This window comes from Heterocephalus glaber, unplaced genomic scaffold (genome assembly GCF_053883595.1).
Source record: "Heterocephalus glaber isolate CG9 unplaced genomic scaffold, H.glaber_assembly_v1.0 deba00001481, whole genome shotgun sequence".
NCBI classification, from domain to species: Eukaryota; Metazoa; Chordata; class Mammalia; order Rodentia; family Bathyergidae; genus Heterocephalus; species Heterocephalus glaber.
Window position 1 is genome coordinate 49,235,349 of NW_028258317.1, and position 16,262 is coordinate 49,251,610.

Consider the following 16,262-nt stretch of genomic DNA (forward strand, 5'->3'; position numbering starts at 1 on the left):
CATTCATATTAAGCAATTGTTTGTTTGTATCTTCTCTTAAAATCATCTTCATCAGACAGAGTAAGAATCAAAGCTTCTGGTGGTTACATCAGGTCTTACTAACACTGCTTCAACTTGCCAAGACTGCGAAACAGTCCTTAGCATGATGTTTGTGATAATTCAGTTGCCTACATAGCAGCATGTCAAGATGTTATAAATAGTGATTTATTATTTCTCTAGAGTATCAAAAACTCACTGACCTAAGAGAATTTGACAAAGGCCTTGTTTACAAAGGAAGACTTCTAAAAGGGGGGGGGCATGAAAACACTGGAGGACAGCTATACTTTTATAATTTATGAAAGTTTTCTGCTTATGGTATTGCTCTAATGCACAGTAAGCCTTCAAAATGAAATGCCAAAATATTACAGTATTATAAGGGGTATCACAATTACCTTCTAGAAAAGAATGGGATGTGCTTTTACACCAGTTTGTGGAATGACTTAACCTTAATCAAAGTAAAACAGTCTTAAATAATTACCTGCAAAAGGGATACTTTCTACTTACATTCTGTCAGGAATACCTGAAACAGAATTCAAGCATTAACAATATAATACAAGCAAAGGCACACTTTTTTTCCTTTCCTTTTTTTTTTTTTGGCCAATTCTAAGCCTCAGGTGTTGGTCAAAGCACTTTTCAAGAAACTTGATGAGAAATGCTCAAAAACCACTTTAAAAACGAACAAAAGAAAAGATCTGAGGCTGCTTTGAACATGCTCTTGTGGTGAATATTTTCTGTGAAACACCACAGTGTAGCTGGTGCCAGTGTTGAGATGTAACTGATAGAACTCTTAGGGGAAAGACTGCATTAAAAAAAGCCCTCCCTCACCTCACCTGCAAGGGTTCTGATAACCCAAATCCCTAATTTATTTTAAAATGTTCTTTACCAACATGACATCTCTTTCATGCCCCCAACGAGGTAGATGGACCTCCGATCTACACTTTTTTTTCCTGTCTAATAAATACTCTGAGGACCTAACAGGTGTCCCCCTTTTCTAATACCTAGTAAACACGTGAATTAAAAGAAAGCATTTTTAAAAGAAAGTAACTCCAGGAAAATGAAAGGGCAATTAAATTCCTGAAAGAGAGTGTCTCGATTTGCATAACAATGCACCAACTAGGATCCAAGCCTGCCACACCTCTTACCTCTTCTCCAGGGTGCTAGAAGTAGCCTGGAATCTTACCAAGTCTAATATGCCCAACAGGCTTCAGCCAGTGGCTCCCCGCAAAAGACTAGTGGAAAATATTACTGAAAACATCTAAATGTTCACATTTAAGTACAGACACACATGCACGCGCACGCGCACACACTCACACACACGGCATAGGGTATGGTTTTTATTTTAGTATGGTTCTCAGTGGTGTGGACCTTGGATAGTGGAACAGGAATTTTCTGCTACCCAATTTCTAAGAAACCTCACTGTTCATAGGCACATTCTCTTCATGCAAGCAAGGCATACAACCAGGTGTAAATTCAAAAATATCCTGTGGGATGAAAGTTTGAAATTTAACTCTACCATTGGTAAGGCAGAGAGGTTAAAAATAGCCACTCAATGCAATAAACAAATGTGTGTCCTTAATGTCTTCCTTATGCTCCAACGTTACACATACAAAGGAGTACATGCCTACATAATGACCAGAAAGGCGACAAATGATGACATCTCTCCAAAACATTACTAACCTGGGTCGCTTTGTTTTTTCAAAGCACCAACCTCTGTCAGGTGAAGAACCATGGGAGAAACAGAGACAACCTAACAAAACTCTCCTAAAAGTTATATAAACAAAGAAAGAAGAAGCCCAGTGTGGGCTTTGCACCCATGTGCTGCTAAAATTACATAACACTCGGTGCAGACATTGAATAAGGAACGGATTCTGCACAACACCCCCACTTCCTCGACTCCCAAGCCTTCCTCCTTCACATAAAACATACAAATGCCTGGCAAGAGTGAACGGATGACTTGGAATATTTATTTTCTTGTTGGAGTAAATCCTGCGAGAGTTGGAGGCACGTTTAGGCCCGAAGTTTGAATGTGCAAAAACCGCAGGACGCCGCGACTCACACTCTCAGGACCCGGAGAAGAAAGAACTGACAAGCGACAGAAGCCCAACAAGGCCTTCTCCCCCCCCTCACGGTGCCTCCCGCTGGAAAGTTTTGCACGCAGATCGATCGGAGGACGAGGAAGGAGCCCGTTTCCCCCGCCGGCCTGAATTTGCAGGAAAGGCGAGCCGGAGCCCGGAGGGGGCTGGCAGGGAGAGTCAGAAAGCTCGGCACACAGCGGGAGGCAGCGGCGCAGGCTCCTTACCTGGGGGACGAGGAACAAAAAGGGGCGCGGGGCCGGCGGGGCTCCGGCGGCGGCTAGGAGGGATCTCCACGCCGCGACCTAGGCCAATGTCCGAGCCCGCAGCCCGGCCGCCGCTGCCGCTTCCTTCCTCGCGCGCGTCATGTCACGGCGATCAAACATGTCTGTGTGCGCTTCACCGCTGTGACTTCCTGATTCTCCGCCGCTCGCGCGAGCACACACTCACTCACAGCCACGCTCACACGCCACCCCCACCAGCCCTCGCCACCGAACCTCGTAGTGTCCGCCCCGGGCTCCCGGGAAGGGCGAGGGCGAGAGCGGCTGCCGGCGCGCTGCTTCGACGCACTGGTCCGGCGCGCGGCGAGCACCCTCCGCGCAGACACCCGAGGGCGCGGGGACTAGGGGCGCCGAGCTCGCTGCCCTCTCCCACCCCTCCACCTTACTTAGCTGCCCTGCCAAACTTTTTTTTTCCTGCCTGACCCACGTACAACTTCCCTCCACACCCCCACACCCCCGCCCTCAAGCAGCCCAGCACTCACCACCATCCGCAGCAAACGGCAACCCGGATAAAAATAATAACGCAATCCAGGCGGCGGAGGCGGGGGAGAGCGCGCAGACACTGGCAGGAGGCGATTTCCCCGCGTGTACCGGAAACTGGCCCGAGTGCCGGACCAGGGCGCGGGTGTCCCCTGGAGTCCGCACTGCCGCGCCCCGCCCCGCGTGGTGCAACTGCGTCCAGGCTGCGAGGTCGGGGCCACCCCCGTGGCACCCCCGTGGCACAGTGCTCGGTGTGCACCCAGTGGCCGGAGGGCGCCGAGGGCTGGCGCGCCGGACCGGTTATTTGTGGAAGTGCATCGCGACACCTTTGCAGATGGCATGGCCATGTTTTGTAACGCAAAACAGGAGGAGGGAAGGCGGAAGGATGGAAGGGGAGAGCAGAGGAAAGGGTAAACCAGGTTTGGATGGGAATAAAGCAAACTCCAAAGCTAGGAGAGAGGGAAAGGGTGCGTGTCATCGTTGGGAGGAGGCTCCCACTCTGTCTCCCCGCCTCCCGCCCTCGCTAACCCCCATTCCTTCCCCACCGCAGCCCTTCCCCTTCCCCGCGAACGCCACCGCCGCTGCCAGAGTGCGCGCGGGTCCTGTTCGTGACAGTCTGGCAGAAGATTATCCGGATCATGGCCTCCCCGGCCCGCAGCCGCTGTGGCTCTCCTGGGTCCCAGCGCACCCCTAGCACCCAGACGATGGCAGGAGCCCCACGGCCGCAGCTCCCGAGGCGCTAGCCAGGGGAAGACTCAAAGCAAAGGAACACAAACCCGGTGAGGGGGAGGGCAGGGTAACGGAGCCCAGCTGGCACCTCCGACCTCCTTCTTTGGGCCCCTCCTCCCGCCCGCCGCCCACTGCTGCGGCCCGGGCCGGGCACCTCGAACTTCAGCACCCGCGCTGTCACCAGGTACCGTCTCTGGTACCGCGCAGACCTCCGCGGCGCCCGGGACGTAGCCCCCTCCCCCGGAGCAGCCCCTTTACCTAAAGGCCTGCCCAGCAGTCCGCGTCCCCTTGCCCGCCCGGGGAACGCGGAGAGCGGAGGTGACACCTCGGATCCGACACGCACCGGCCCGGCGACAGTGATCGGCGCCTCCTCGGCGCGCCGGCTCCGACCCTCCCGCGGCGATCTGCTCGCGTCTCCGCAGCCCGAGCCCTTTAAACAGGTCCCCGGGAAACGGGTGGCAGCTGTGGTCATTGGCGCCCGGCTGCCAACCCGGGCTCTTCGCCCTGCTTTCCCGTTCTCCTTCCAACTCTTCCGGGAGGACGGCTCGGGATGCACTGTCGCGTTTCCATCCTCCTCCGGAGTCCCCCAGCCTTTCGCCCCCTCCTCCTCCTCCTGCCACCCCCTCCTCCCCAGTTGGGCTTTTAAGGGGATGGGGGGAGTGCAACCTGGCGGAGCGTGTGTGGCAACCTCGGGTTGGCAGCGCGCCACTGTCTCCCAGGGTCAAGGCTGTGGTTTGCTGGGATTCCTTCCCCCGTGCCCCCTTGAAGTAGTAATTATTACTGTTATTATCAGAACTGCGAGGGTCGGTGCAAACTTTGCGGTCTCTTCCACCGCCGCCCGGGAGCTGGCTTTGGAGCCTTCCACCTGAGGCCGGCGGGGAGGAGGAGGGCTTTGTTGTTGTTTTGTTGCTGTTGTTGTTGTTGTTGTGGCTGTTGGCCCGCCTGTTTTGGTCTCCGTGCATGCACCATAAATAATAATTAGGATAATAATGAACAATCCCCCGCGAAGGCGGCGCGGTGCCGGAGGGTTCGCAGCGGCTGCAGCGGCGAGGCCGAAGGGAGGGAAAAGAGGAGAAAGGAGTTGTAAGTTATATTTACCTTGCTCGCGAGCAGTGTGCTGGCTGAATCTCTTCCCTCTCTGAGTCACCCAGAGTACAGAAACAGAGGGAGAGAGGACTAGATTATGAATATGACTTCATTGATGACAGCCGTCCCCTCCTCTGCCCAAACCGGGCTCCGCCCCGCGCCCCGCCCCCACGGCCTCCTCGGCCGCCGGAAGACGCGCAGCAGTTGGCCCCGCGCTCCGCTCCTCCCCGCCCGCCCGGCCGCGGGTTGGCGGGACGCGCCTGTCACTCGCCGGGTTCGGCAACTCCCGGAGCGCGGGGCGGGAGGAGGTGGGCTCGAAGGGGGTGTGCAAGAATGTGGCTCGCCACGGCTCTGCTGTGTGCGTGGATCCGAGTGTCTGAGAGAGCAGGGAAACTGCGCAGGACGCGGAGGGACCCGAGCCCCGCTGGAGTTGGACGCCTCTGCCTGCGTCCTTCTTCCCGGGGCGCTGCGGGGCGCCTCCAGGGAAGTCGGGGAAGGGGAGGACGCGAAGCGAAAGGGAGGGCGGCTGTAGTAATAGCGCATAGTAGTTGAGCTCTGTGGAGAAGGTGCTGGAATTTAACTATGCCTCCGCCTGCCACCGCGAGCCTGCAGAGAGAAAGGGAGGGGACGGGGAGGGATCGGAGTGGCACCAAAGCTGTTTGTGGCCCGGTGTTGACTGTGGAGAAAGCGGGCATTATCGTGCCAGCTGAAACTTTTTCGCCTCCCCATCCCCCAAGGCTGTCATTATAAATCTGCCTCCTCCTCTCCACCCCATAAAAAGGGAGGCGGGCACAAAGAACATTCCTGCCAAATCTGCCTCTTCTCTGAAGGGCGGCGAGAGCTTCCAAATGCCAGTGAAGGAGGAACAGCTGAGAGGCCAGGCCGAGCGCCTTATAAATAAATAAACCCGCCCTGACCCTTCTGTTGACTTGGTGGACTAGACACTGCACTTTAACCTTCCCTCACCTGTCATCTTCGGGTAAAATAGATACAAAAATACGGAAAAACAATCTCGTGGGGGCAGGGCGGGCGGGTTAGGGGCAGATGAGACGTGGAATCTGCTTTTGATTTAAGAAGGAAATAAATCTCTTATTCTCCACAGATTATAGTCTCTTCTCTCTCACTCTACATTTAAAACCAATTAAGGATGCAAACTGTAATCTGTCGGCACATCGCGGTTTTGAGACCTCTTTAATTTTTCTTGAAATACAGTACGTTGGTCGGACCCACAGGTCAGTGTTTGGTGAGACAATTTTATTTTTAGGTTTATGAAGTGTGAAAGAATGTTAGGAGATTTTAAATCAGGGGCCTATTATTTTAGACTCCGATTAATGTAAGTGCTTGACTCTTAAAATTGTTCCTATGAGGTAGTGTTATGAAAAGTATGATTTATCCCTTATTTTGTAAAGTAATGGCTTAAATTAGTCGTTCAGAGTGCACTGTGACTATTTAGTTTAGGATTTCCCCCCAAGAGTAAAATTCTATTTTAAGACCATTTATTCTTTTGCAAAATTGGCTATATGAGCCACTGGGTGGGAAATGCAGTTCTAAGATATCTACAACTTCAGGCCAGGTAAATTGAAGACAAGAAGCAAAGGAAAGAGCAGCATGTGATCATTAAGTGGCAAAAATTGTTTACAGCACTGTCCATTGCTGGTTGAGGTAGGGCACCATTTTCACTGTGCTTAAGACAGCTGAGCGTTACCAGCCTACAGTTTTCTAAGGCTTTGTTACTTCTTAACTACCTTCAATATTTTCTGCCTATCCCAAAGTGAACCTCAAGACAACAAAAAATAACACATCTAAGGAAATAGAATATAGCATGCCCTGAAGAATCTGTTGTAAGAACTTGTTTTTCCTGCCTGAGGGTATGCTAGTATAACTTTAACTGGGAAATACATAGTGAGAAATCGTAAACAAAATTAGTAGTGCAGTAAATGTATAACATAAATACTAGCTTTTAACTGCCTAATAAGTTGTAGCTGGTTACATAGACAGAAACCTAGTTGTCTATAATGAAGGGCTTTTTTTTTTTTTTTTGGTACCGGCGATCGAACTTGGGTCCTTGCACTTGGACAGCAGGCGGCAAAACCACTGAGCTAAATCCCCGGCCCAATAAAGGACATTTTATCCTAATAATGATGCTTATTTCACTAATAAGCATTAGTTTTTAATTTTTGAGGGCCTAATTGGTGTTTCTGATAACCAAACTCACCTGTCAAATTTTAAAATTGATGACTTCACTTTTATTTCCTTGTAATTAAGTGTCCTTTATTCCCTGCACCTGTGCACTTTATTCCCTAAACTTCAGAAAAAACAATCATCTTGGTAAGTAGGAAGAGCATAGCCATTCCTTTTGGCATTTTTATCAGAAAGTAAAGAAAACAGTTCCTTTGTTATATGTGTACATTCTTCAGCTCATATAAAATTTTGATGCAGTACTTGGAATTGGTATTACACATTATATACACAACTATGGGAATGAAAAAAAGGAATCTATCATTGAAAGCAGAGATTAAATATAGATATTGCATCTCCCTTTCACTTCACGTAGGTCTAAGAATGCCTTACCTCCCTTCAGGTCTTTCCTCTGAAGGATCATCTTGTTTGTAGCCTGTGCTGCAGCAAGTAGGAATTTTACAAAATAAGGTCTAAACTCAGGAGAAATGAAAAGGCAGCACCATTAGTTCGGTATAAAAAGAAGAGTGTAGAACATATAGCATGAGCATCATCGCTGAGGTACACCAGAATTTAACAATTGATGCTAAGGAAGAAAATGATGTGTTCTTTTGTTTTGCAGAAAATCACACACAAAAGCAAATATGGTTGGAAGCTAAGAGGACTCCAGGAGGTTGCACAGACTGCTCTGTTCCCATGAAGCTTTTCTTTTTGGACTTTGATGAGTCATAATATGGTCTCTGAATTTCCTCCTCTCTTTTTAGTTTGGTATCAAGGGGTGAAGGTGGCTTTTTCAGGTCTCAGTGGCCACATTTGCTTGTTACGTAAGTTTGCTTTGGTTGACATTCTGTATAGAGTGGATATTGTGTGTGAAAATTGATATCTAGCTATAATACCCTCATGAAGAAAAATGCTATGTATAAAGTTAGGAAGCATCTAGTCCCAACAGACAACTGTTCATGCAGACTATAATGTTGCCCAGCATCAGATAGGTGCAGGTAAGGCCATTTAGGGAATGAGTACTTCATCTTCAGTAATAGAAACTAAACTCTGACAAATTGCATCAGCTGACATTTAATTTAGTGAAGAGTTTAGAATTAGCAAGTAAATTTATGATAGGAATAAACATTCATCTTTTATTTTTTGTTCCAGTGAGCATTCCCAATAGATTTTTATCTCCACAATCATTCCTCCAAAATATCACCCTAATTCTCTTTGCAGTCATATCACTCTGTAGGTTAAAATCCTTTGTCTATTCTCAGTCCATCTTGTGATCAATTTCAGACTTCTTAGAGCATCATCCAAGGACATGCATAGACAAGTCTCTTCCAGTCTTGTGGACTTCCCGGCAATGCCTGCACGCTGGGAAATCTGGTCTACCTGCTAGTTTTTAGTGGGCTATATCGGTCATATTTCCCTCTGACAGAAATACCGCCAAGACTCACCTATTACCCAGCATCCTTCTAGAGGTCCTCCTTGCCTTCCCCAGGCAGAGGTCTCTGCTTGTCCTACTCTGCTCCCATAGCAACCAATGTGGACCTCCATTAGAGCACTTATCACTCTGATGTGATTATTTGTTAGCGTCTTCTACTAGATGGTTAGTGCCTGGAGGGTGTAGAACAAGTTCAATTCATCTTTGAAACCTCAGGAATTAGCTGGATGCTTAGCACATTGTATGTTGTTCAAAAACAAAAAAAAAAAAAAAAGAGAGAGAGACTTTGTTAAATGAAAAGATGAGAGATAGATAATAAAATTCCTTGACATAGAAAATTTAGCAGGTCTTCACTGTTAATAATTATGATATTAATGAGCAAGATTACTAAATGCTCAGTTTAAAGGGCTTAGGAAATGTTTTTATTTTTTACTGGGGGGAGGAGCTAGAGCTCTTATAGTCATATAAAGAGCATTGATAAGAGGTTTTGCTTACTTTTGAATTAGTCTAGGAGTAGCATGAGTGCATATGTGGCATTTGTATAAAAGAGTAGTTACAATTATAATAGCAGCTCTTTTTTTATTTTGACTTTAAATCACAGGCCAGAAGTTGTGCAATGACCCTTTCACATGCTGTTTCAAGAAAACTGAGAGGCAGTAAGTAACTCACAGAAGTGGAGTGGGCAAAACAATTTATTATGATGTGGGAAGAACATTAGAAATTCTGTTTTCCTCTTTAATGATGAAAATGTAATGATGCAATGACAAAAGCATATGAGCTTTATATATGTTTATTGTAATCATTGACCCTGGAGTATCTGCCATGTATCATACCTGAACAATACTGAGAGAGTGCCAAGGGCAGAAAGGGGACCCTCAGTTCAGAAAAGGGACACCTCTGTTCCTTCAGTGGTGAGTACCTCTCTTTAAGCAGTGACATTGCCTCAACTTTACAGGTTCCTCCTTAAATGGATTCACTAGATTATATTACTGTACCTAGTTTTAACCAATCAACTCTTATTTGTGAAGCTCGTGGCTTACAAGGATTTCTGAAAAGAAATCAAAGATTGAGATATAATGATAATAGAAGCACAGGTGAAAATCAGGACCAAAATTGTTTTTTAACCTCTAAGAATTCTTTGCCAGCCATATTAAGAAGTGGAACAATGAGAGTCTAATTAGATCTAACAAGAAATAGGTCAAAAATATCTACAATTAGCCAAGACTACTTGAGCTATGGATTTATATTATCTATCAGGAATGATGAATTCTGACCTAAGCATACATTTCCCTTGAGAGATTCACTATTGATGGTATGATATCATCATGATTAGCAAGATAATTAAAATTTTTCTGTTGTCTTCATGTCATTCTTGCATCATTTCTATTTTGTGCATGTTTTATAATATACCTGAGATATTAATATGAAATACATGTACCATGAATAAACATACATAAATCCTGCTTTATATTTTTTCCCTTAGGTGCAAGGAGAATATGAAAAAAAACTTGAATATGACTAAATGAAGTCAGAATTTTTAATTCAGCTTGGTAGAAGTACAGATTAAGAGTGATATGTTTTGCTCATGTAAAAACTCTCATAATTTGTTATCAATACAAGGTTCTTAATCCATGGTGAAGAGTTTGTGGGGGTGGAATTTAAATGATGTTCAGAGCATTTCAGAATTCCCAAAAACTGTTCAAAATTCTGTGATCATGTTAACATGCATTTTTTTTATATACCAAGTGCATACATTTCACCAGACTCTCAAGAAGATCTTCTCTAAAGGGATTAGGAATTACCGACAAAAAGAAACCTAATGATCTAAGATAATTTTCTAATAAGAAATCAATCCTCGCCGTGACTATTATAAAACAAAGTGTACACATTTCGTGCATCCAAACACATCTATTCTTAGAAATACCCTGTAGAACTCAATAGCAAAACATCTCCTTTCTGCCCAGTGGAAGTCTTCATTTGTTTCCACAAATGGGCTTCCTGAGGATAATTTGATTCAGAAGGATTTTCCCAATAATATCCTTACGTATTGTTGACTAGATAAGAGAGAATTGTTAAGTGTTGTCATCAACATGTCTTGGAGGCTTTGGCACATCATTGGGCAGTTGCACATTAAAAATCAGAAGATGACCTCAGGTTCCAAAGGTTTTTTTGTCATAAATCATTCAAATACATTAACTTTTGTTTGGATGGCCATGGTACTGACTGCTTTTATATTTGAACTGTGTTTCTCTGAATGATAATGTGCTTTTGTACCAATGTGACACTGTGGTTTACCTCTGAGCCTCTCAACTACATATGTGTATCTATCTCCCGTGTTGTATTTTATCAAAGTATTTTGCTTCTTGATTATCTTCAGCTATTACTAGATTTATTTCTTTCTGTTGCTATGCATTGCCTTTTATTTGTATGTGACCTTTCCTTGATGTGTTACATGACTCCTAAGATTCTTACCTCAAGTTCAGTACACAAAAGCAAAATCTACTATCGTCTTATTTCCTTTTTCTATGCTTAATAGTCTAAATTTAAGAAATAAGTAGCAAATAATCCAGGAATATATAAAAAACCAGAAATAACTATTGAAATTACCTTAGATGAATTTAAAGAAATTAAGATAAATAATCTGCTTTAAGGAAAAAAGACTCTCCACAGGTAGAGATGAAATACATTCCACAACAGTATGGTTTTATTTTAGTTTTCAATGGTATTACCAGCCAGAAAGTGATGAATATATAAAACAAGTATAAGAAATTTGGGAAAGGGTTGAAAATATCTGGATTCTGTATGGTGCAAGGTTTAATGCTGGGTAGGAAGCATTTATCTCCCTTTTAGATAAACTCAGTTACTGAACAGTTACTGACTTCAGTGAAGGAAGGGCATAAAGAAAATCCTCACATTTCTTCTGGAATTGTACATATTCAATTGCTTATCTCTCCAGAGACATTGTGATATCTGTTGGAATTTTACTATTATGAAGACTATTTATGGCCTTTTGGTAATAGGCTTTCCTTAAATATGGAAAAAGAAAACAGGAGATTTGCTGATAAGATAAAAGAACATCATACCTTTTTTTGTCGTTATTTCATACTTGGGACTTAGGGTTTGGGGATATGTCTGATTTTTTTTTTTTGGTACAGGGTGTTTACACTGAGCTATAACCCTTCCCCCCTTTAATTTTGGACAGGGTCTCCATCCCTCTGTCTCAGCCTCCCATAGCCATCTGAATCTTAAAGAGGTTGGTACCTCACACTTTATCTATATTTTATTAAAATGCATTAAAAATTATCTACCTGTCAGTGAGATCTGTCTTATTTAATACCTCAATTTTATGATGTGACTTATGAACTGACATTACTAACAACCACCATTACCTGGAATTCTGCATTTCCCATGGTCTGTATCAATGTTTATTATTTCCCAAGAATGTAAGACTAGAACATTGGACTGTAAGTTCTTTTTGTTGTTGTTGTTGTTTTTTGGTACCGGCGATCAAATTCGGGTCCTTGCACTTGTGCAGCAGCCGGCGAAACCACTGAGCTAAATCCCCGGCCCCTGGACTGTAAGTTCTTAATGCTAACATAATTTAAACAAAAACTATTGATCAATTGAGGAAAGTAATTAAGTAGTGAAACTATAACTTAATAATCTAGATAAATGATTATTTAATCTTTCAAACAGCCTTCAAATGCAAATATCACCAATATTTGAGCTATCACAGACCATATACCAACTTCTTACTTTGAGGAGTAACTCTACAACTTTTTATAATAGCAGTACTTAAAAAATACATACCAACTTTAAGATCTCTGGTTCCATGCACAAAATAAGCATAGTATACTAGAATACGTGGTTGAATGAATTGCCCACAGCCACCCATGAAGATTAGAATCTTGGCGTCCTGAGTTGCAATCTCCTATTCCATACTGTTTCCCTTAAAAAAAGAAAAGTCTCCAAAATCAACTTCTGCAGCTCAGTGACAGCCATGAATGCCCAACTGATGAACTGGGCTCAGTGCCACATATGCATGCTATCACATGTATTTAAATGGATCATGGATTTCAAACTATTTTACCAACTACTCACAATGAGAAATGCATATCATGACCTAGTGTATGCATACTTACATAGAGGATTGTATCAGTCAGAGTCTAACCAGGAAATTTAGTTCAGGGACTTGTTTGTACTGATGATGATAAGAAATCACATAATGAACTGAGTAGCAACAGTAAGAAATCAATTTTCCCTAAGTTGGGGAACCGAGGGATGAGGAAGAACTAAAATCTGAAACCCTGGTGTGTGATGGTGGTGATGCAACTTTTGCTTGAGTCAAAGGGAAGAAGGAAATACCTTGACTTTATTTATTTTTATTTTTTTTGTACCGGGGATCGAACTTGGAACCTTGCGCTTGTGAGGCAGGCGGCAGCACCACTGAGCTAAAATTTAAGTGACACATAAAACTCTACACATTTATGGGATACTATGTGATACTCTGACAAACTGCATACATTTTGTAATCTTCAAATCAGGGTAAGCATATCTATGTCCTTAAATATTTATTTCTTTGTGGTAAAAACATTCCAAATCCTTTCTTGTGGCTTAGCTGAACTACACAGTACATTATCATTATCTATTTTCGTGGCACTGTACAATAGCACATGAGAACTGATTTCTTCCATCTACCTGTAACTTAGTTCCTGTTGGTCAGCTTGCCCCTCCCTCCTTTCTTGCTACTTTGCCTACCCTCTGGTGACTACTACTCTCCTCTCAACTTCTATACGATTTTTAAAGAATCTACATATGAGTGTGATCCTGTTGGGGATACCTTGTCTTCTCCCTCCTGTCCTGCAGTCCAGTCTCTGCTTGTCTGCCTCTCATAGGCTGAATTCAGCTGGCACAGGAACCTGGGAAGTGCAACCCCCAAAGGTCAGTCTCCTCTTACCTTATACAGCTGAGCAGAAGAATGAGGCAGGATGCTGAGATCCAACAGATACAGTAATTAATATGAAGTTTCCTGAAACAGTGCTTACTTATAGAGCTTACTAAGTGCAATGCCCTCTGAAGTTAGTATTTTTTATTCTTTCTTTTAACTTAGACATGCCTCATAATGACTCATAATTCAACAATGAGTGGAAAAATACTCTTTGGACCAGTGGGAGATACATTTCAATAACTTTTTGCCCTTATCTAAATATTCTGCTTTTAGGACAGGTTATTAAGACATGGTCTTATGGTCAAGAGTTTATGGGTTATATGAGTCTTACTCAAATAAAAATTTCCCCCTAACTCCCATACTCGGACTGTTTAAATACGTAGATACAAAGTAATAGCAATGATGACAATGAAATACACAAAGCAATCTCAGTTCTTTTTCCAAAATCAGCAAAAGCCAGAAATTATAAATACTTAATAATTTTCCTGTTTTTTCTTCACAGACATAACATCAAGCACCAGGTTATGACTTTATAATAGAATCATTCTTTGTAAATAATTTTAACAAAGACACTGGTAGTACATAAGCCAGGATTAATACATGTGAGTATACCCCAAAACCTCAGAAAATTGTTAATTATAAAATTTAAAATTTAGAGCTAATTAATATATACAGACACCTGAACAACATATGTAATAATTTCAGATTTTTGGAAATCTAGCAAAATGGATACACCTTAATTCAAATTATTTAACAATGAAATGTTATGATCATAGTCTTGTGTAAGTATCATGTCACATATTATGCTAACAGTAAAACCTATAAAATCTGCCCAGCTTGGTTAGAGATCAGATTTTCAAGTAACTCTCTCAGGGCCAGTGTTTTAGTAGGCTCATGATGGATTTATTGACTGTTGGCCATGATCAAGAGAATAGTGTCTGGTCTCTGTTAATATGTGAAATAGTATTCAGGGTACTTTGAAAATGGGGAAAAAATATCTACAAATACCTCCATTTACGATTCTTCCTATTAACATAAACTGTGAAACTTGTTAGGCAGCTTACAACCTAAACACCTGAAATGAATTGTCAATGCATTCTATTAATTGTTTATTAGAGGAATTTTAGAGTTCTTTTAAATTCACATCAGAATTGAAGGGAAGGCACAGGGATTTCTCATATACTCCCACCCTGTCATGCCTAACTCCCCCATTATCGACATTCTCTACAAGAGTGGTATATTTGTTATGATCGTGCCTATACAGACACATCATAATACTCAAAGTTCATAATTTACATGGGGGTTTACTCTGGGTGTTCTATATTTCTAGGTTTGAACAAATGGATAATAACATCCACTATTACAGTATCATGCAAGTTATTTTCACTACCCTAATAATCCTCTAAGTTCTGCATCTTAATTCCTCCCCTTAACCCCAATCACTGAGAACCAGTGATCTTTTTACTTGTTTCCATAGTTTTCCTGTCCCTAGAATGTAATATAATTTTGTTTTGGATTTTTTGAGACAGGATTTCACTATGTTCAGGCTGGCCTTGAAGTCATGGCAATCTTCCTGGCTCAGCCTCCCAAGTGCTGGGACTACAGACATGCACCACCACGCCTGGCTCACATCACAAAGTATAGCGCCTTTTTAGATTGGCTTCTTTTGCTTAGTGGCATGTATTTAAATTTCCTCCGTGTCTTTTCATGGGCTCATAGCTCATTTATTTTTAGCACTGATACATCCATTGTCTGGATGTGTCAAAGTTTCTGCACAACTTGATTACCTCCAGGTTTTGGCATTTATGAATAAGGCTACTATAAGCACCTGAATGGAGGCTTTGGCATGCATATATGTTTTCATCTCTATAAGTAAGTACCTTGATAAGTGGTAAGTACCATGAAACTGGATCATACATACAGCAAGAATATGTTTAATTTTGTGAGAAACCAAATTATCTTTTAGACATGAGTGAGCGTTCCTGTTCCACATACTCTCCACCTTCTGCTATTGTTAATGTTCTGGGTTTTGGCCACTCTAAAAAGTGTGTAATAGTATGTTGTTATTTTAATTTATATTTTACTAATGATATATGATGCAGAGCATGTTTTTGATCTGCTTACCTTCTTCAGTGAGGTCTCTTTAAGATCTTTGGCTCATTTTAAGTGGCATTGTGCTAACATTTGGATTTTGCTTGTCCCCCAAGGGTCTATGTATTGGAGGCTTGGTCCACAGTTTAGCAATGTCAGGGGGTCTGATCTTAAAGAGCTGGGCCTAGTGGGAGTTCTTTAGATCTTTGAGGGAACTATCTTTGGAAGGGAAAGCTGGTCTCCAGTGAGTTTTCACGAGTGAGTTGTTATAATGCCTGAGCCAACCTCTGAGTTTCTCTCTCACTGTTTGGCAATGTGATTGTTTCTTTCCACAGATGCTGCCACTATTGCCATTTGACATGTGATTCAGCTAACAGCATCCTCCCTTGAACTGAGTCAATACCATGCTTTCAACCTCCAAAACTGTCAGCAAATAGAACTTTTTTCTTCATAACTTTATCTGCCTTGGTACTTTATTACAGCAATGCAAAATGATGTTGCATGATGAGTTCTTTGTATGTTTGGAATACTATTCCTTTATCCAATGTGTTTTGAAAATATTTTCTCCCAGTTTGTGACTTGTTGTTTTATTCTGTTAATATTATCTTTCGTACAGAAGCAGAAAAAACCCTTGACAAAATCCAACATCCATTCATGCCCCCCCACCAAAAAAAAAACCCTGAAGAAAGTAGGTATAGTAATTATCTCAATATGATAAAAGCCATTTATGGCAAACCTACTGCCAACATCATAGTAAAAGGGAAAAGGCTGAAAGCTTTCCCTCTAAAATCAGCAACATGACAGATGTCCACTGTCACACCTCCTATTCAATATAGTATGTACTAGAAACATTAGCCAGAGCAATCAGGTAAGAGAAAGAAATAAAAGGAGTTTGTGTAGGAAAAGAAGTCAAATTATCATTATTT

The 16,262-nt window shown here is 42.7% G+C and overlaps 2 protein-coding genes across 16 annotated transcripts in view; one reads left to right on the plus strand and one right to left on the minus strand.

The window, feature by feature from the left end:
• Smarca2 (SWI/SNF related BAF chromatin remodeling complex subunit ATPase 2) overlaps positions 1 to 4,882 on the minus strand; it is a 226,474-nt gene extending 221,592 nt beyond the window's left edge. For 6 of the 15 annotated variants that reach the window (XM_087184038.1, XM_087184033.1, XM_087184034.1 and 3 more), the window contains exon 1: positions 4,700 to 4,882. The gene's annotated coding sequence lies outside the window, so the exon portion shown is untranslated. Of the gene's footprint in view, positions 1 to 2,338; positions 2,750 to 2,874; positions 3,016 to 3,859; positions 4,184 to 4,699 lie in introns of those variants that run through there. The other 9 variants (XM_087184040.1, XM_087184043.1, XM_021252751.2 and 6 more) reach the window with 6 other exon arrangements.
• On the plus strand, positions 927 to 15,914 carry LOC101708008 (uncharacterized). Its single transcript, XM_087184163.1, has 6 exons — positions 927 to 954; positions 2,081 to 2,571; positions 2,616 to 3,651; positions 5,790 to 5,919; positions 7,488 to 7,689; positions 8,899 to 15,914. Exons 1-3 carry the CDS (start codon positions 927 to 929, stop codon positions 3,564 to 3,566), a joined length of 1,470 nt encoding a protein of 489 aa, XP_087040289.1. The 3' UTR covers positions 3,567 to 3,651; positions 5,790 to 5,919; positions 7,488 to 7,689; positions 8,899 to 15,914.
• The last annotated feature ends 348 nt before the right edge of the window (positions 15,915 to 16,262 follow it).